This window comes from Euleptes europaea, chromosome 2 (assembly GCF_029931775.1).
Source record: "Euleptes europaea isolate rEulEur1 chromosome 2, rEulEur1.hap1, whole genome shotgun sequence".
Taxonomy (NCBI): domain Eukaryota; kingdom Metazoa; phylum Chordata; class Lepidosauria; order Squamata; family Sphaerodactylidae; genus Euleptes; species Euleptes europaea.
In genome coordinates this window covers 72312574-72333934 of record NC_079313.1, presented here as the reverse complement: position 1 = coordinate 72333934, position 21361 = coordinate 72312574, and the positions used below count along the sequence as shown (strand labels likewise).

The 21361-nt window shown below is 41.0% G+C and overlaps 1 protein-coding gene across 5 annotated transcripts in view; it reads left to right on the top strand.

The window, feature by feature from the left end:
- Window positions 1-21361, top strand: part of ELAVL4 (ELAV like RNA binding protein 4) — a 92215-nt gene that overhangs the window by 69711 nt on the left and 1143 nt on the right. For 3 of the 5 annotated variants that reach the window (XM_056867545.1, XM_056867549.1, XM_056867548.1), the window contains exons 4-6: window positions 11002-11155; window positions 12939-13164; window positions 18610-18648. In XM_056867545.1, the coding sequence (XP_056723523.1) occupies window positions 11002-11155; window positions 12939-13164; window positions 18610-18648 (419 nt within the window). Of the gene's footprint in view, window positions 1-11001; window positions 11156-12938; window positions 13165-17612; window positions 17686-18609; window positions 18649-21361 lie in introns of those variants that run through there. The other 2 variants (XM_056867550.1, XM_056867547.1) reach the window with 2 other exon arrangements.

The following is a 21361-nucleotide window of genomic DNA, read 5'->3' as shown; positions in this document are numbered from 1 at the left end:
TTCTTGGGACCTGCATAGACAAAAGCCACATGGGATGAGGACTGTAGCAAGGAGGGGAATTAGATGACATTGACTTGGAAAAGCTGTCTGGATCCAACCCACTGAGTACAGAACTGGAAGGAGGGGAAGGTATCCCTGTCTCTATTTGGCAAGAAGGTTCATTTGAGCTGGTCCAAGTACAGCATCCATTTATCAGTTCCCAATCCTACATCTTCATTTTCAGTCTCTAGCCCTTTGCCAATACACTTTCAGATAGAATACTTTTCCACTGTGTTTTTTATCTCTGATAATACATTCCATTGAACTTCACGGCACATATATAAAAAGAAAACAGTGCTAGTTATTCTCTTAAATTCATAGTTTTTATACCTGTTGTCTCTCTCTAAATTCTTGGCTATGAGAGAGAGGAGTAAGGAATGTATTTGAAGTTAGGCTTGTGGAATGGGCAGGAAATCTGTAATGAAGAATTTATGATAACGTAGATAATGAAAAATTAAAGCTGGGTTTCTCCAAATGCAAACTTTGTAAAAATTTGGGCATGATTTCTATTCTGCCAGTACAGTCCCATTGAAGCCAGTACAGTATTTCTCCCTGTTTTCTGTTGCATTAGGGTCTGTAACAATTAACAAGTGGAGCAGATTCTAGGTAGGACTGACATTTTGATCAGTTGACTGCCTATATTGTTGAATATTTCATGAAGCTAAGAATGCCATTTTGTATGTGGCAGCCTAATTTCTTATTTGGTCATTATGGTGTTTTAGCAAGGGCATGATTTCATTTTTTTTAATTGAAACTATATGGTGACTTGGAAATTCCAGGATAAAAGCCATAGGCTTGGATGTAGGCTAGCATTTCTGTGGGTACAAGGATCTTTCCCATGGTGCATGATTTTCCCTCTCTAGGGTAGTCTTAATTGCCCACCAAAATCCTGCTGTATGGGGGGCTGCATTTTGGGCTACCACAGGTGAGGGAGGTGAAAAGGTCATGCTCTGTTGTAAAAAATCTTTGCACCTGTGGAAATGCTGGTTGGCTCCAAGCCCAAGACAGCAGTGAATTGTTCACAAATTCTATGTAATTTGCATTGCATTTTTAAATCATAGCTTTATTGATTCACAAAAGTTACTAATTTGTTTTGTTCGTAGTATAAGTACCACATCTGTTAATTAAATTACTAATTTTGCTCTTTTAAAAAGTTAACACTTTCAGCAATAGTTGGCCAATATTTAACAATATTTGACTGGTCAGTGGACCCAGTGGTATGGACCTGTAAAAGTAAATTTCTTTTGAAAGACCCAGTTAATGATTCCTCTGTGTTTGTATTGTCTGCCTAGATCACCATATTTGATATTAGAACGGAATTTCCCCCTATGTATCACTGTCAAAAGGCTTCATTTTTGGATCTTCTCTTATGGGCCGTAGCTTTGCTGTTTTACATGAGATTTTTTTATTTGAACAACATGGTAGACTATTGTCGAAGGCTTTCACGGTCAGAGTTCATTGGTTCTTGTAGGTTATCCGGGCTGTGTAACCGTGGTCTTGGAATTTTCTTTCCTGACGTTTCGCCAGCAACTGTGGCAGGCATCTTCAGAGTAGTAACACTGAAGGACAGTGTCTCTCAGTGTCAAGGGTGTAGGAAGAGTAATATATAGTCAGAAAGGGGTTGGGTTTGAGCTGAGTATTGTCCTGCAAAAGTATTGTCCTGTAAGTATCAAGATAATGTGCTAATGAGGGTATGGTATGTTAATATGGAACCATTGTATCCTGAAGTGATCTGTTAATGTGTGTAATCCAAAGCTAATCTGTATGGCTATTGTTGAATGTTGTCTTTGTCTGGAGGTTTTTCAGGGCAGGAAGCCAAGCCTTATTCATTCTTAAACTCTCCTCTTTTCTGTTAAAGTTGTGCTGATGTTTATGAATTTCAATGGCTTCTCTGTGCAATCTGACAAAATAGTTGGTAGAATTGTCCAGTCTTTCAGTGTCTTGGAATAAGACCCTGTGTCCTGTTTGTGTCAGTCCATGTTCAGCCACTGCTGATTTCTCAGGTTGGCCAAGTCTGCAGTATCTTTCATGTTCTTTTATCCTTGTTTGTATGCTGCGTTTTGTGGTCCCGATGTAAACTTCTCCACAGCTGCAAGGTATACGATATACTCCTGCAGAGGTGAGGGGGTCTCTTTTGTCTTTTGCTGATCGTAGCATTTGTTGTATTTTCTTGGTGGGTTTAAACACTGTTTGTAGGTTATGTTTTTTCAAAAGTTTCTCCATCCTATCAGTGACTCCTTTAATAAATGGCAAGAATACCTTTCCTATGGGAGACTGTTTTTCTTGAGTTTTCTGATTTTTGTTTGGTTTAATGGCCCTTCTGATTTCATTCTTGGAGTAGCCGTTTGCTAGCAGTGCGTGATTTAGATGATTAGTTTCTTCCTTGAGAAACTGTGGTTCACAGATCCGTCTTGCACGGTCCATTAATGTTTTGATTATTCCTCTTTTCTGTCGGGGGTGGTGGTTGGAGTTTTTGTGTAAGTAGCGATCTGTGTGAGTTGGTTTCCGGTAGACCTTGTGACCTAACTGAAGGTTTGATTTACGGATGACAAGGGTATCAAGAAATGGGAGTTTACCCTCAATTTCCTTTTCCATGGTAAACTGAATGTTTGGATGGATATTATTAAGATGGTTTAGAAAGTCCATTAATTTTTCTTCACCATGGCTCCAAATGGTAAATGTATCATCTACGAACCTGAACCAGACTGTAGGTTTGTAAGGTGCTGATTCTAATGCTGTCTTTTCAAAATATTCCATGTAAAAGTTTGCTATTACTGGACTGAGTGGACTTCCCATAGCTACTCCATCAATCTGTTCATAAAATTCTTGATCCCATAGGAAATAACTTGTTGTCAAACAATGGTGAAATAAGGCTGTTATATCTTCTGGAAAAATCTGGTTAATCAATGAGATTGTGTCTTTTACTGGAACCTTGGTAAAGAGGGATACAACATCAAAACTGATTAATATATCCTTTGGATTGAGTCTTAACGGACTGATTTTGTTGATGAAGTGAGTTGAATCTTTGATGTAAGAAGTGGTTTTTCCAATGTGGTCCTGTAGGAGGGTGGTCAAATATTTAGCTAATTCATATGTTGGGGAACCAATGGCACTCACGATGGGTCGGAGTGGAACGGAATCCTTATGAATTTTAGGTAGTCCATATAATCGTGGTGGTTGTGCTTCAGTCTTGCATAGTTTTCTGTGTGTGTCGGGATGAAGAGTGGAATTCTTGATCAGAATGCTAGTTTTCCTGGTAATTTTGCAAGTTGGATCTCGTTTTAGTTTTTTGTATGTGGCAGGGTCCAGAAGTTCCTCAATCTTCTTTTTGTATTCTTCTGTTTTCATGATCACTGTGGCATTGCCTTTGTCAGCTGGTAAATTTTATAGAACCAAAGGGGGCTTTTTCATACCTGCAGCACTTAAGCTATTCAAAGCCAAAATGTTACCACAACTAGTCTATGGGTCATACTTAGGTTCGCCATCCTCATCTCTCAGTCCCCTCAAGAGAGTCCAGGCAAAGTTTTTAAGGGAACTCTTACAGGTCTCCAAATGTGTGCCCAATGCTTGGACCAGACTGGAAACTGGAATGCTGAGAGTTGAAGCCAAAATACACATTCTATCAATTTATAAGTGGCTGTCAGGTAACTTAAATCCCCAAGGTTTATTCCCCCTAATCCTACAAGATAATTTTCAATCTAGCTTGGCAGAGGGCTGTCCTGAGCTCTCTACAAAAACTGGGATTTACATCACAAAACTCCTGGCCCTAGGTCAGGAGCACACAAGAGCTGAAATTAAGGTGATTGATGTTGAGCAGGGATGGGGAACCTCTGGCCCATGGGCCGTTTCTGGCCCATGGGATCATTTTATCCGGCCTGCGGCTCGCCTGCCAAGGGTCCCTGCCCTGCATTCCCCGTGCTCCATTCCTCCCAGCCAGCGCTCTTGCCACGCCTCCTGCCGAGCGTCCCTGCCCAGCCCTCCCCGTGCTCCATTCCTCCTGGGCCCCGCTCTTGCCGCGCCTCCTGCCGAAGGTCCCTGTCCAGCCCTCCCCATGCTCCATTCCTCCCGGCCCGCTCACTTGCCGCTCCGCCTGCCGAGGGTCCCCGGCCAGCCCTCCCCGTGCTCCATTCCTCCTGGCCCACGAGCTTGCGTTGGTGTGTTTGTGAGATCCCCGTGCGGCGGGGGGGTGCTTCCCCTGATCGCATGGGTGAGTGCGTGTGCATGATCCTGGGCTGCTGCACAGCCCGGGTGCGGGGGGGAAGAGAGAGAGTGAGAGAACGATCCCTGTGCGGCAGGGGGTTGCTTCCCCCAATTGCGCAGGTGAGTGCATGTGCATGATCCTGGGCTGCTGTGCGACCCAGAGAGAGAGTGTGTGTGTGTGTGTGAGAGAGAGAGAGATCCCTGTTCGGCAAAGAGTGCTTCCCCCGATCGTGCGGGTGAGTGCGACACGGGTTGCTTCCCCCGATCATGTGGGTGAGTGCATGACCCGGCCCGAAGAGAGAGAGCATGTGTGTGTGTTTGGGTGAGATCCCTGTGTGGCGGAGGGGTGCTTCCCCCATCACCCGGGTGAGTGTATGCATGTGATCCTGGGCTGCTGCGTGGCCCGGAGAGAGAGAGATCCCCATGCAGGGTGTGTGTGTCTGGGGGGCTGCGCAGCCCAGTGAGTGCTGGTGTGTGTGTCGGGGGGGGGAGCTTCCCTCCCTCTCTCTTCTTTCCTTCCTTCCCTTTCCTTTTCTTTCTTCCATTCTTCCTTCCTTCCCTCTCTCCCTCCTCTGCATAGCCTCTGCTAGGGTTTCCAACCTCCAGGTGGTAGCTGGAGACCTGGCAACCTTAGCTTCTCCCCCCCCCCGCACCGGGAGTTCTACACCTCTATGCCTGGTATGGCCTCCAAATGATGTTATAACTGTGCAAATGGCCCTTGGCAGGAAAAAGGTTCCCCACTCCTGATGTAGAGAGACAACTGGACATCATGGCTGCTGCCGGATTTATCTCTCCTAATAATGTCAGATATATAGCAACCCCGGCAGCTTATTTGTTCTTTTTGGAATCTAATAAGGCTAGGAGGGCGTTTACATTAGCTAGAAGTAATACCCTACCCTCTGCAGTACTGGAGGTAAGATTCAAGAAAATCCCTTACGAACAGAGATTTGCGTCTGCCCACAAAAAGAAATTGAATCAATAGAGCACATGTTTTTTTGCATGCACCTTATAAAACAAAATTCGTAGCAAAACTATTGAACGATTGTTAGAAAGGTTTCCTGGAAGATCTAATAAAATTAGGCTTTAATATCTTCTGTCAGATAAGAACCACCATACGACACGATTGGTTGCCCTGTTTGCTCCCTGGTCTGTAATCATTAAAAAGTGGGAAGGGCCTTTAACACTGAAGAGTGGCAGTGATTTCAGTCACTGAAATGACCTAACTTTTAGTATTTGCCCAGGAGAGTGTCCAAGTGCCTATTTGTTGTCAGACATGTGTAGTTTTAGCTGGTATACATTAGGACTATCCAGTGTTTATTAATTAAGTTTTGTATATTGCTTTTATTTCTTTTGTAATTAATGTTTCCTTTATTTATATATGGGTCGTGGACTGTAATAATAAAGAAACTTAAACTGTGCCATAAATGAGAGCACATGCACTTATCTGGATATCCCAGTTTATAGCAGAGGACCCTTTCTGTGTTTGGAATACAATAAAACAAATGTCAGAAAATTGAATGACCATCAGAAATAATAAGAATAATCTGTAATGACCTCTGAAAATGCAAACAAAATCAAAATGGCATTTGTTATTAATGGTATTTTAAAGTTGCGTATAAGGAGTACAATAGAGAAAAGGGAGGCAGTTCATTTACACACACACACACACACACACAGAGAGAGAGAGAGAGAGAGAGAGAGAGAGAGAGAAATTGACAGCAAGATTTAATGGAGATAAAAGAATTCTGAAAATAAAGGCTGTGGGAAACTATGATACTGTCATTCAGCTGTCATTTTACTTCTGATGCTGTCATCCAATTCACTGCTATCATTTTACTGTAGTTACTACCATTCCACTGTTTTCGCTTTGAGGTGTCTTACTGAACTGCTACTTTCACTTCAGGATTTCTCATTTTCATTCCAAGCCTTGCCACTGGTTTTTCATGATGCACATAAAGTTGAGTCAGAACTCCATCCTTGCGAAATCATATATCTTGATTCTTTCCTGGCACAAAGACAGTTCAGGCCTTAGCCAAAGCATCATTTTCTCTTATCTGGGAGCAGGTATTTCAACCACTGACCTGTGGTTGACAAAATTCATTCATCCATCTCATTTTTAATGCTATAAGAAGGATAGAAAGTTCTGCCTGACCATTTGCTTGCTGATTTGCACACACAAAAATCAACCAGATCAGGATGTGCAAGATGGCACCAAAGTAAAGCATATACAGTGAAGCCTGAGTGGCAGGGCATCAAAATAAGTTCTCTCAGACAAGAATAATGAAGAAAGGGACACATTTTATCATGTTTCAGTATCCACTGAAGGTTTGTCTTTAGACTTTGAGAACTAAAAATCAACGTGTGTGTGTGTGATTGGGATCAGGGTTATAGTGCAGGGGGGAGGCAAGAGTTTTCAATAGAGCCTCCATTATCTGATTTTGAATAATAAGCATAGGGCTAAAGTAAATTGGATGGCATGGCAAGAGATTTATGACTGGATTTCCCATTTCCCCCCAATATTAAAAGTAACTGTGGGGGACAGAGTGGATGGGGTTAAACTTTTCTCCCCATGGTCTCCTTTTTCATAATTTTAAATCTCACACATACAAAACTGCTGTTTGATCCAAGGGCAAAAATATACAGGTGTGTTATTTTCCTCTATAGGGCAACTAGTTTAAGGGAGATTATTTAAATCTGGGAAAAGTATCGGGAGTGGTTAAAATTTCCCTTCTCCGTATTCCAGAGACTTAATTTAATTCTTTCTTCCCCAAACTATTTTAAATATTTTAAAGAAACAGGAGAGTCAGTTATAGATCTCATGCTGGCTCATCTAGTTTGGCTCTCAGTGATTTGTCTTCTTGGTGCATGTCAGTGTATTGTATAAATAGCATTTAGCCAAAAATGTGATTACTAAATATTTTGCCTAGTTTTCAGTCAGATGTGCTTTGTGAGGTTGTACTGTATTCACATCTGAACAGAAAATGCATTGACATGCCCATGAAATGCACAGTATTTATGGATTGTCTCTCAGTGGGGAAGGGCATCCTGCCACTTCCCATGTACTTCTGGAGGCAAGACCTGACTTTTTTCAAGCTCTTAGGATGGGGGTGGTGAGTAGGGGTGTGCATTAAAAAATGGTTTTTAAAATTCAGCTATGTTGGAGCTGGAAAATGTCGGTATTCCCAATATCTCTGAATTCCAATACCGATATGATATTCAGATTTGGGTTTTATTTGGGAATCTGAAATTATTTGCCTCTGTTATAGTCTATGGGGAAGGGATCTGGGGATTTGGAGGGCTGTTATGTTTTTAGCTAGAGGCACCAAATTTACAACAGAGCTGCTGGTGCCTGTCCATAGAAGAACCCCCAAGTTTCAAGAATATTGGGTCAGCGGTCCAATTCTATGGGCCCCCAAATAAGTTGCCCCATCAATCCTTCATTATTTCCAATGGGGGGAAAACAGCCTTTTTTCCTCTAGAGCACAAGCAAAGAGGCATGCCTGCAACAACCACTGGCCAATGCCTCCCATGCCAAGAACCCACACAAGCCCAAGAGAACCAAAGCAGAGCCCAGGAATCCCAGCAGAAACACAAGCCAGTGTGGCAAGCCCAACAGAAACAATGTCAAACCAGAGAATCCTAGGTAAAGGTAGTCCCATGTGCAAGCACCAAGTCATTCCTGACCCATGGGGTGATGTCACATCCCGACGTTTACTAGGCAGACTATGTTTCCCAGTCGTCTACACTTTACCACCAGCCTTCCCCAGTCATCTACACTTTACCCCCAGCAAGCTGGGTAGTCATTTTACCGACCTCGGAAGGATGCAGCTGAGTCAATCTTGAGTCGGCTACCTGAAACCTACTTCCATTCGGATCAAACTCAGATCGTGAGCAGAGCTTTTGACTGCAGTACTGCAGCTTACCACTCTGCACCATAGGGAGAATCCTAGCAGAACTAAATCAAGCAGGGGGCACTTTTGCAAGGCCAACAGAACTAGGCTTGTGCACACACAAAAATTCAGTAAATTTCGGGTTTGGGTTTATTAGGCCTGAATTTTTTCAGGAAACCCAAAAAAAGCCGAATTCCCATACCAGTAAATATGGGAATTCGGCTTACTTTGGGGTTTCCTGAAAAAAAATCGGGCATTTACACTTTTTGAAGCTCCTGAGAGGCATTTTTTGACATAGAGCCCCCAAATTTGCAGCATCACTGAAAGGGACTCTCATTGCCTGAACCCCCAAGTTTGGTGAAGATTGGGTCTGGGAGTCCGGTTTTATGGTATCTGCAAGGGGTTGGCCCCATCTTCCTCCATACAGAAGAAATAGTGCAGTGGCTGCAGTCAGATTTTCTATTCTAAAACCAGACCAAGGTTTAATTGAAACTATCCTCAAGATGGTATTTGAAAACTTTTTGAAAGGTTTAATGAACTGTATTAACTTTCCTGCGTCTTCTGCAATGAGTACCTAATTCCTTTTCAAGAATTTAAGAGCTCTCTTCTGAAAAATTGAACTATATGGCAGCCTAAAGCACTATTTTACTAAAACTGCCTGACTTCAGTTGTTTTGACGCTCAGAGTGGACACTAAAAAGTTTTTTTTACAGTTAATCTATGCTAATTACTGCTTAACAAACAACCTTTGCTCTTTTTATTTGCATATACTAGCCTAGTTAGGGGAATAACACAAGGCCTGGGCTGAAATATAATTGGAGTTTTTTAACCAATTGCTAACACACCCTTCTTAAAATAGCCTCTTTTAAAACTTTACCATAATCTCAACAATTAAATGGCTATATTCCTCTCTTGACTTTAGAAGCCTGAAACCAGAACAAACTGAAGCATAGCATAAATATTAACTTGGCACATTGTGTTTTGGAAAGAAGGGTGTCACTTGTTATGTTCTTGTCTGAATCCCCTCCACAAATCCTGTTGCATAAATGTGATACTGCAAGTCATGGATAAGCTGGCTTGAAATGCTTTTTATTAGATGAAATTGGAAAGTTGTTTGGTTTATGTATCTCAGTATTATAGTATGCCCCCACCCAAAGCAAGCAACAACATAAGGATTTAATTTTTTTTAATCAACAAATGTATTTTGTATGTGGATTTTGCTTTTTAAAATGAATTTTCTGTCAATAATTCAAAGTATTACTGTATTCCACTAAAGGTTGTTAGAGCTGCTGTATATAATTTGATTTATAGTGATGCACATTAGCTGGACCTTTACAAGTTTTTTTCAAATCTTAATTGCATAGGGGACAGTTTAAAGTGAGTTGCAGATAGCGTGATCATAAGTTCACTGACCAAATGCTTTGCTACTACTTCAGTAAATGCAGTATGGGCAGATCTTACTAGTTTCATATGAACATTTTGCAAATAGCCTGATCAATATCCAACTATTAAAAAAGAACAGCCCTGATGCTGCATATGCTAGAATTGTGCTGGACACACTAAATCATTTTATACTTCCCATAAAGATCATTTTTAAAAGCTGATATATGGGAGTTGGACAATAATTGGACAATAATAGATCCTGCTTTTATTCCTGGATCTAGAGACCCTTATCCTTACAACTGTTTTATCATTTTTTCCACTTTTCCTTTTGTCCTCAGTATTTTGTTAGTTCACAGTTACTGTAGTAAGCCATGGCTCCAGCCAGGTAGCGTGGAGGGGGAGGCCATCTGGCCAGCTCTGCGCCAGCAACATGGCTTCTTGCTCTTCCAAGGGTTGGCGGGGGGGTGTGTGTCAGGTGGACCTGACTAGAAGGGCATTGTCCTGGTCTGCCCTGCCCTCCTCTTACTTAGCCTGGGAGCCGCGTGGCTCTCACCTTCTTTGGAAACAAGCTCTCCCACCCACCCTTGGCGTTTAGGTCATTATGGGTGGCATTTCAGATTATCCTTTATTGTTCTTAGGCTGATCATGAATGAGGAGGCAGGAAGGGTTGAATCATTGCTTGGCTCTCGTGGCCCTGTCTTACATGACCAGGGTAGTACAAATTGGCACTTTGCGGTCATGAAGGAATTTTCCTCCAGTTAGATTGGCCAGGGAACCTGGCGTTTTTTGGCCTTCCTCTGGGTATAGAGCAGGGCTACTGGGAGTGTGTGGGGGGGTGTAAGTTGTAAATTTCCTGCATTGTGCAGGGGGTGTGACTAGATGACCCTTGAGGACCTTTCAGGTCAATGTTTCTATGTTTATATTCTCTGTATCTTTGTCACAGCTTGGTTAGTGGTTTGGGCATTGCGGTAGATCCATTGGGGGAAGGCAGATCCTTCAAGGCTCCTTCCCCCTTTCAAGGACTCCCTTAAGGGGTCTTGGGGTGGAGCCATTCAGCGACATGCCCAGCTCGGGGGCTACCAGCTGGTGGCAGGGGAACCACACAGCAGCTTGCACCCATATGGGATCCCAGGGCTTGCCCCTCTGTGGTCATCCCCCCCCCCAGCAGGTGAGATGGGGTTATATCTGGCAGCATTCGGGTCGCTCAATGTGGGATCCATCCCCATGCTGTGCCAATGCTCCTTTGGCTGTATTAAATAAAGCTGTGGCCTATTTTCCCCAATCAAATGTGTGTGTGGTCCTTCCCCTTAAACTTGATCCCTTCATTGCCTCTGGGCCCGGAAGAGCAAGTGAAGTCAAACTAGAAAGTTATTTTAAATATATCAAAGCTTGTGAGGCAAAAATGAAAGTGACTTGGTAATTAAGTGCAGGATTTAAAGCCTTTGTTTAAAACATAGAATGTAATTTAACCATACATTTTTTTCTCTTAGGTTTCCTATGCCCGTCCAAGTTCGGCATCAATCAGAGATGCTAACCTTTATGTCAGCGGCCTTCCAAAAACGATGACCCAGAAAGAGCTAGAGCAGCTTTTCTCGCAATATGGGCGCATCATCACCTCACGAATTCTGGTTGATCAAGTCACAGGTTGAAAAAGATTTTCTTAGTTTACGTGTTTTCTAAACATTATGAAACTATTTATTACATTCTTTTATTTCTTATTAAAAGTAACCAATCTCAGATTCACTGATGCTGAATCTACAGTGAGGAAAAAAAGTATTTGATCCCCTGCTAAATTTGCTCATTTGCCCTCTGACGAAGAAATGACCAGTCCATAATTTTAATGGTAGGTTTATTGTAGCTGTGAGAGACAGAATAACGACAGGAAAAAATCCCAGAAACCCAGAAGACAAAAGTCAGAGATTAGTCTGGGGCTCCATGCAAGATCTCATCTCATGGAGTTGCTCGTGGAGTGATCATGAGAATGGTGATGAAGCAGCCCAGAACTACACAGGGGGAACTTGTCAATGAACTCAGGGCAGCTGGGACCATCGTCACCATGAAAACAGTTGGTAACACACTACGCCGTGAAGGACTGAGATCTTGCAGAGCCCGCAAGGTCCCCTTGCTCAAGACAGCACATGTACAGGCCCGTCTGCAGTTTGCCAATGCACATCTGAATGACCCAGAGGAGAACTGGATTAAAGTGTTGTGGTCAGATGAGACCAAAATCAAGCTCTTTGGCATCAACTCAACTCGCCGTGTTTGGAGGAGGAGGAATGCTGCCTATGACCCCAAGAACACCATCCCCACCGTCAAACATGGAGGGGGACATATTATGTTTTGGAGTGTTTTTCTGCTAAGGGGACAGACACCTTCACCGCATCGAAGGGATGATGGACGGGACCATGTATCGTCAAATCTTGGGTGAGCACCTCCTTCCCTCAGCCAGGGCATTGAAAATGGGTCGAGGATGGGTATTCCAGCATGACAATGACCCAAAACACACGGCCAAGGCAACAAAGGAGTGGCTCAAGAAGAAGCACATTAAGGTCCTGGAGTGGCCTAGCCAGTCTCCAGACCTTAATCCCATCGAAAATCTGTGGAAGGAGCTGAAGGTTCGAGTAGCTACACATCAGCCTCGAAATCTTACTGAGTTGGAGAGGATCTGCAAAGAGGAGTGGGACAAAATACCTCCTGAGATGTGTGCAAACCTGGTGGCCACCTACAAGAAACGTCTGACCTCTGTAATTGCCAACAAGGGTTTTGCCACCAAGTACTAAGTCATCTTTTGCAAAGGGATCAAATACTTATTTCACTCATTATAATGCATATCAATCTCTGACTTTTGTCTTCTGGGTTTCTGGGGGTTTTCCTGTTGTTATTCTGGCTCTCACAGCTACAAATAGACCTACCATTAAAATTATGGACTGGTCATTTCTTCGTCAGAGGGCAAACGGGCAAATTCAGCAGGGGCACAAATACTTTTTTCCCTCACTGTACGTAATCCTAATAGTTTCTGAAACATAAAATGAAAGGCAACTGTACGCTCCAATTTATTGATAAAAGAAAATCATCCATCAACAGTGGTTTCCAAATAGTATGGTGGGGACTAACCAGTGAAACTGAGGAAGCCTTATGAAATGGAGCTGTTGCAAGTTAAGGGTTTGTTTTCTGGGTCAGGTTGAAATCAATAAGTGAGTTTTGCTATTGAGAATATTTTATATTGTGAACGTATATGAATAAAAGCATTTATGTGTTTTCATATTCTTTGTAACTTACAAAATTATGAATGCTGTTTCATTGGTAGAGCTATTAGGATTGTAACTGATTTCATTCAGGATCATTGTATTCAGCTAGACATGATAATACATCCTGAGATGTTTTGTGTTTCCTCCTTTGCTTAATTAATGCAGGATTCTTTTCCTAGGTGTTTCTCGAGGCGTGGGATTTATCCGTTTTGATAAGAGGATAGAAGCAGAAGAAGCCATAAAGGGACTTAATGGCCAGAAACCTAGTGGTGCTACAGAACCGATTACTGTGAAGTTTGCTAACAATCCCAGTCAGAAAACAAGCCAAGCTCTCCTTTCCCAATTGTACCAGTCTCCCAACAGACGTTACCCTGGACCTCTCCACCACCAGGCTCAGAGATTCAGGTAACTGACTCCAAAGAATGTATATTCTGATTATCATCATTCAGCTCAAAGATTTTCTTGAAAAGATAAGTGCCTGAGTATTCTTTCATTGTGTCTGGAATGGTGCACTTCTCAACTGTAGCAAGTTAATTCAGTGACAGATCAGCAGTTTAACTCCATGTGGTTTAGCAAAGGAATAATAAGGATAATTATTTGCATGTCAAAGAATATTAAATTGCCTTAATATCATGTTATTCCACATAAAAGTTAAAAACAATTTTGCTGTATTGTTAAGTTTTTTATGTGGAGTAGGAGTAATAAGACTTCAAAGCATACCGAAGCTGGATGCATCTGAATACTGTGATAGCGCTATGATAGATCCAGGCCCCTAACCAGGAGTGTAGCAGAAAGCTGTGAGCTTTCCCCAGGATGTTACCACCTATCAGACCTGGAAACAGAAGCTTGTTACGCAGATGGAAGGTGAAGCAAGCACTGGACTCAGTCATTTCACTACCCTGCCATTTAACTGGCATAGTCAGAGCAAATAGTAGTGACCTCTTTTTTTCCAAGGTTCCATGGTTCACACATGGAAACAAATGAGGTTATAATGAGGTAGCAAAGCCATTAGTATAACTGACTTCACCATGAAACTGCAGGTGATAGTTTCTAGCTTTAAATGTCCTTTCATATTAACCAAAATAAATCCATGCAAATAAAATAAAAAAACCAACTTGCAGTAGGGAGCATTGTTCTGCCTACTCTCTTGGCTTCCTATGCTGTTTCACTTTCTGCATGGAATGTTCATCATAGAGGAGCATTTCAAACTACAATCATCTAAGTTTCTCCACTTGCAGTCTGAAACGACACACTCCATTTTACTACCTCTGATCTTTGCCACCAGGCCTCAGATAATGGAAAGACAATGTTTATGAACTCTGGTTGCAGAGATTTTTCACATCCATGGCAGCCTTTTTTGAGTTTCCTTTTGGAAATTTGTTTCCTTACTTGGTATCAATTAGGGTGACTGGGAGCGTGGGTGCACTTGCTTATGTCCATTTGAATCAAATTCTTGCTTTAATTATTTTTAATAAGCTTCTGGAATAAATGTTCCCGTATTGTGCATTTTATGTATGTCAGCGCAACTCACTTTTTAGCAACACTTGGATGCTTCTGTATTTTGAATGTAATACTTATGATATTACATTTGGAACAAATGTTTCAGAAAATGGGGAAGAATTTAAAAATTTTCCATTGCAAATCTATGATAAACATAGTTTTAATGGTTCTTTTCCCCTCTAAACAAGACACTCTAATTAGTTGTGATATTTATTGCCTGAGAGATCGTCTTTCAAAAATCTTTTAAAAAAAGAATCCTTTGTATAAAGCATTAATACAAAAATAGGTGTGTGTACTGCAAAATTTGGGGAGGCCTTTAATTATTGTTAATGTTTTCTGACTTGCTATCAAGATAAACTTTATCAGGTTATGGGAGGGGGTTGTTTAATAATTTGACTTCCAAAGACATTGGATAATTTTCTATGATAGCCTTTCAGAAATAAAAAATAACTTCTTACCAACAAAGGAAAAAAAATGTCTGTATGGCATGAAGAAAGCTGAATTCTTAAAGGGCTATAGCTAGAATGTTTTAAAGTGCATCTTTGACTGTGTAATTCTGTTTACCAGTTTAATTTCAATGAAAAGGTAAATCATTAAAATTCTTACAATTTCCCTTCAATACACTGCAAAAGAAAATGAAACAGGAAAATCTGTGCAGAAACAAACTTTGAGCTGGTGGAATTGTTACCTTTCTTTACTAACAGCTCACTCAGTTAATAAACCTGGAGTAATTTTTAGCCAATTGATCAACAGGATCAATTTTATAATGCTAAATGGTCACATAGAGAGATATAAAGGTGGAGAATTCTCTTACAGTCAGAAGGGCACCAGTATGATTGACTATATATTAATATCATTGTCACTCTCAGTAGGGTCACTCCCAGAATGTGCTCAAATTACAGCAGATATTTGTCTTAAATGGACCTATACATTCCAACATGAAATACAACAGATGTTGGATAGGGAACCATTCCTTGAGCTTGGGGGGGGGGATTCTTGTAGCACAAGACATCGAGGCTGCCCTGATACTGTATGGTGAACTGATTAAATCCTTGAAGTCCTTCTTGACAATGTCAGAATATCAAATGGAAGAGGGCAACGTTAGAACAATTGGTTTGACAGTGAGTGCTCAAATATGAAAAAGCAAGTAAGGTGTGCTCTTAGGGTGTATAAGCGGACTCAACTGCTTACGTAAGTCCTTTTTTGAGCTCTGAAATAAATATAAATGCCTACTCTGAGGGGGGGAAACTTGCTTCAGTAAGGGAATCATGGCAGGCACTACCTTGGCCTTAACTCAGAAAGACATGCTGAAGTTTTGGCAAATAACTAACAACTTCATAAGAGAGAGTACACCATGAGCTAGATTCTTGCGTATCTAAGGATTACTGGGAAGAACACTTTTTAAAATTATTTGATGATCCAACTCAAGAGGGCAACATAGGTCGTTCATGCATGGGAGTTTTACCTGATGTTCATTGCTCGTTGGACCCACACTTTCCTGATGGGAGTCTATGCACCAGCAGTCTCAAAGCTCAAATCAGGAAGTATTTGAATCCCCACCCCTTGAAATGCTACTTCGTAATTGGCTGCAGAGAAAGAAAATTTCCCTCCTCCCCCAAACCCAGTTGCCACATAAAAAAGCATTTTAAGAACATAAAACAAAAAACGGAGCAATCTGAAAAAAAGAGAGGGGGAGGAATCCAAGCCTTGGTTTTAAAAACCTTTCTTCTGCTCAGAAAGAGCTCTGAGGAAGCAGGAAGTATTTGAATCCCTGCCTCTGAACATGCTGCTTTGTAATTGGCTGTGAGCGAAACTAAACTTGTGTGTCCCGCACTTTGCCTTACACACGGAGATTTCACCTGGGCTGAGCTCAGGGGAGAGGGAAGAATCGGGTTAACAGAGGAATGGGAAGGTCCAGGATTTGTGAGGGCTGGCAGCGAGGACGTCACTAATGGAGGGAAAACTCATGCATAACTCCAAGGAACAACCGAGACAGATCGGGGGTGAATGTGAGTGAAAGTACTCATGCATAAACACATTCCCATGCTAATGCCATCAACCGATTCACCAAAGTGGCCAGCTGTATCTATTAGTGAAATAAAATCTCTGATTTCTGCAATCAGGAATAATCAAGCCCCATGTGAAAAATGTATTCCTCTGACTTGCTGAAAGCTTCACAGGACTGGTGGGCACCTGTTTTAGCCACCCTATCAATGTATATACGTTGGTTTCCCCAGGAATGGTCCTCTTATATTGTACCAAATTATAAGCTAGAGGAGTGTACTGATCCAGCTAACTAAAGGCCAATAAATGTGCTGGATGTGACAGGAAAACTCTATGCAAGACATCTACTGAAGCTGGAGGCATGGGTAAATGAAAATGACATGTTAACACCAGACCAAATTGGATTTAGAAAGGGACATTCTACCCTGGACCATTGGCTTCTGTTACAACATCTTATTAATAAATACTTGATCAGATTATCTAGGCAATTATATGTGGTCTTTATCGATCTCAAAGCCACATTTGATTCCATCCCAAGATATCATTTGTGAAGAAAATTATGAACATCAATAATAGATTGTTGGAGCATATGAAAGCATTAGAGCATAGGTACAGACAGCATCTTAAAGATCAGATTAAGTGTTGATGGCTAACTGTCTAGATCATTTAAAACCTCAAAAGGGGTATATCGGGGTTGCATCTTGGCCCCATTAATCTTTAATTTATACATAAATGATATGATAGAATACCTGTCAGGATCCCAATTTTTTTCCATCAAGAGTAGGTAGAAAGGCCAGCTCAATTTTACTCTGTACACATGATACATAACTGGTTTCAGAAGGCTGCTGAAACAGTACAGGTCCTATTGTAAAACAAACCTTCTCGACGTAAATTATGATAAAACTAGGATTATGGTCTTTAATAAAAGGGAGCACCATGATAAATGGACGATGGATGAGAAGCCATTAGAGCAGGTGTCTAGTTTTAAGTATTTAGGTGTGGTGTTCCATCAGTTGGGCTCTGGGACAGCCCATATTGCCTTGAAAAGGCTCTCATTGTTATCCTTAGCTTTTATTGGATGAGAGGAGGTTTCCTGGTTTCTCCAAATTTTGAAATTTTGAAAGTTAAATTACTGTCCCAGCTACTTTAGGGAGAAGCAATTTGGGGCTCTGGAAATATCCAATCCTTAGAAGTTCCTTAAAACAAATTTACCTGCCTTCTGTTGGCTGTTCTTTCCTCAACATCTTCAGCTATGGTCAGAATAGAAGTATCTCTGCCTTCAATAACGACCTTGGTTTATAAAACTGCCATTAATTATTGGCTGAAAATAATCTTTTGTACATCTCTAGACCTCCTAACTTTGATGTATGGGGAGATGAAGGCTAAATCATGGTGTGGTTTTGTATTGAGGTTAGTTGCTAACCTTGGATTCTCAGAAGAATACCTGAGGAGCATTGGTTTTCATGCAGCCAAACCTTTAGTAAAACAAAGATTGTTAGACCAGAGTGCCCAAACCAATGTTGGATTAGTAGGAATTTTGAGAGTAACCCTCCTTTACAGGCAGTTACTTTCTTCTTCCCCAATTCCTCCAGCATACTTTAATGATATTGTCAATTATGAGTATAGAAAGGCTTTCAGTGAGGTACACCTAGATATTCTACCACTTGCAATTTTAGAAAGTCACTTCAGTAGGACTCTATACAATGAGAGAGTTTGCTCCTGTAAAGGTTCATTGAGGACTTGTCCCATGTCCTATTCCAATGCCTGAGATTTGAGGCTGAGCATAAAATGTTTTTGAGGACCATTATATCTTGTTTCCTGGGAGGTAAGATCAGGATAAATTAGTATTACTATTGGCAGATTACTTTATTTATTACTTTCTGAATGGCAAGGTTTGCTGCTGCCATCATAAAGATGACAATGAGGCATGCCGATGTAAGTATGGTTGACCTGCACACCAGTTTCTCTACATTGGGTCATTAGCCATTTGGATTGTAAGGCAGTTTTATTTCAGGATATTTTAAATGATTATTATGCATTTTAATCTTTCTTATGAAAATGTTTGGGGGGGATTGGTTTTATGTTGATTGAATCATAGTTGTTATGGTTTATTCACTGATGCAATAAAGACAGAGTTGACTTTAATATTAACAGCACATGTAAAAAAAGGCATTCATTATACAAAAAGTACAAAAAGCTTTATAGCACTGATTGATTAGACCTGCTAGATGTACGGGAGATGATATTGAGAACTTTTTTGAAAATGGAGCGTTATTAATAAAGGTTCCATTGAGCAATCTTGCCATCTGTGAGACATTAACCCAGAGACCCTCCTTCTCTTTTCAGACTGGACAATTTGCTTAATATGGCCTATGGAGTAAAGAGGTAATTAGAATTCCACAGATTGCCAGATGTCCATGTTGGCACAGATTGTGCTATATATATATATATATTAATTCACTAACTTTATTTTGTTTTTAATTCCTTTTTCCACCAGCATGCCAAATTTTTTTTTCTGTCTTTTAGTTTGGACTTCAGTTGGTTTTCTTTAACACCATGCAGAAACATGCAGACACATAAAAATAATGTGTGGAATTTTCTTTTCAGTTTTTCTTTTGTTACAGGTGGTTTAGGTGCAACAGCTACAAGTATTCTAATTTCCAAAGTGTCCTGTTAAATCATATCAAGCTTCACTAAATCAGAGTTTATTGTCACAGGGTTTATAATCTAAAATTACGTCTGAAAATGTGATTAAAAACTGTTACTGGCTAAAAATTTTAGGGAGATGTTTAGCCTCTCCTCTGCTTAACTTCTTTAAATCTTTGTAACTGTGTGCACCTTAATCAGGCCAAAGTTTCCTTTTTTACAGGTTTAACAAGCGTTTCCAGTAATTTGCAACTTATGGTTTCTCTAATTTTAATTTCATGAAATGTGCTTGTTCTGATTATGATTTGGGGGGGGGTATTACTGGAAATCTGAAACTGTCATAATGCCATGAAAACATCACAGTACTATTTATTGTCCATTAATAATTCAACAATATCAGTTCAGACTTTGTAAAAGTGTAGACACTTAAGGGCCATTTCACACATTTACTGTTCAGAAGTATAATATATATGATTAGCAGTGACCCTGCACAAACCTCTTACAAATGTGTCAAGGATGTTGATTGCTATATGAACACATTTTGAGTCCCAAGATCCTCCCACTTCAAGAAGGGTGAAAATATCACAGAAATGTATGATGTCACAAACCATGTGTGCACATGTTCCATATTACATGTTATGTTGTATGTATGTTGTGAATATGTAGATTAATTACTCCACAACCTATATAGTTTTTTTGGATTGTAATATTACAGGCTAGCACTAGTCTTTTGAAATGATACAGTGGGATAACTATGCCCCACCTCACAGCATCCAAAGATTTTATCACTATTTTAGATGTTTTCCTACACAACTCTTCCTAAATCATGTCCCAGAGTAAGAAGGGGTCATTTAAGCCTGTTTATACACAGTTCCCAGCTGACACAATAAACCTCCCGGGGCTGGGAGATGGAAGGGAGGCAAACACTTAACCGGAAAGTGGTTTTATTATCCTAACCAAGATACAGACTAGAAAAGCAGGAATCAGTATGGAAACGTAAAAGAGCAAGCAATTATCCCATTTCACTTTGCACAATCCTAGACCAGTTATTTTATGCTAAATACCCAATTACAGTTAGCTTTACTCAAATTATATTCCTCCCATATGGCTAGTCAAGAGCAAACCAGCTGCAAACGGAGAAGGAGAAGCAGATAGGAAAACTTGGAGGGATGAATTCCAGGAAGGGAAGAAAGTGTGTGGGGGTATCTGACTTCACCCATCTTGACAAGATACGTCCAGTGATTTCATGCTTGTGGTACTGGAAGAAGGTTCTGAGGTGGAACCTACTACAACTAAGGAGTACTTGTGATACTTCCTATGTATCTGAATTTACCTGAGTGCCAGTAGTGGAAATCTGCTATTGGCCCAGTTGGTACAGAAGACTGCCAAAAAGAATTCCTGCCTTTCCCCCCTCTTAAAGCACCTTAAGGCCAGAAGAGCTTGGGATATATTCTTCACTGACATCTGACATCAGGAGACCCGAGCATCTTTGGGTACCTCAGTTGAGAGGTGGCACACCATGCAACAGACACACTGTTACTCTCTTCAATATCCCACCAGTGGTTTCCATTGATTTCTGGGAGGCTGTGGAGAGACAGTTATTCTGAGTTTAGCTGCATGATTATGGAGCTAAAGAATGTTATCTTCCCATGAGATTAGAGATGCTCATGTAATAAGTCTTTAAGTCATAACCCCCTAGTTTCTGGACATTGGTATTTATAATTAAATCAATATGGGGAAATAGTACATGAAAAACAGCCCTTAGCCACCTGAAATTATGAATTCTTCCTACATTTGATAGCTTTTGCTCTTCTGTCATGTTAAGTTACTACTTATTACTCTTAAGTCTCTTAAGACCACTGAATACTCACTGGCAACACCAGCTAGCCCAGCAGCTATCATACAACTGGTCCTGGTCCAGTAGCCACTACACAGCTGGGCCCAGCCAGCACTGGCGGCCTCTGTGAAATTCAGCCAGACTTCTCTGAGCGAGAAGCTGCCAGGGGGAGGGAATAAGGAAAAGTTGAAGATGGGAGCAGATAAAGGTAGGTTGGCTGGTGGGTGGGCAGGAAAGGGGGAAGAGACTATGGGGGCTGCCAGGGAAGGGAAAGAGGAAATAGTGGGGGAAGGGGATACAGAGGAAGTTGAGATGCCCCTGCAAGTCTTTGTGTGTCCACTGTTTGTACATTCATATTTCACATCACACATTTGGCAGGATAGAAGTTGATACATTTTTTTCAAATAAATTGGTGGTGTGTGTAAGAGCAATCTCACATAAATATTCCTTTTGTGCCATTTTGCTCACAAGGAAGAGTGTAGTTGTATATTCAGCATGAACAAGTTTTTTTCCCCATTTGGTAATGAAGAAATAAAAATACAGTAGTCTGATAATTTTTACAGAATCAATTAGGGGGTACACAGGTTGGATATTATCATGTAGAAACGTATTTCT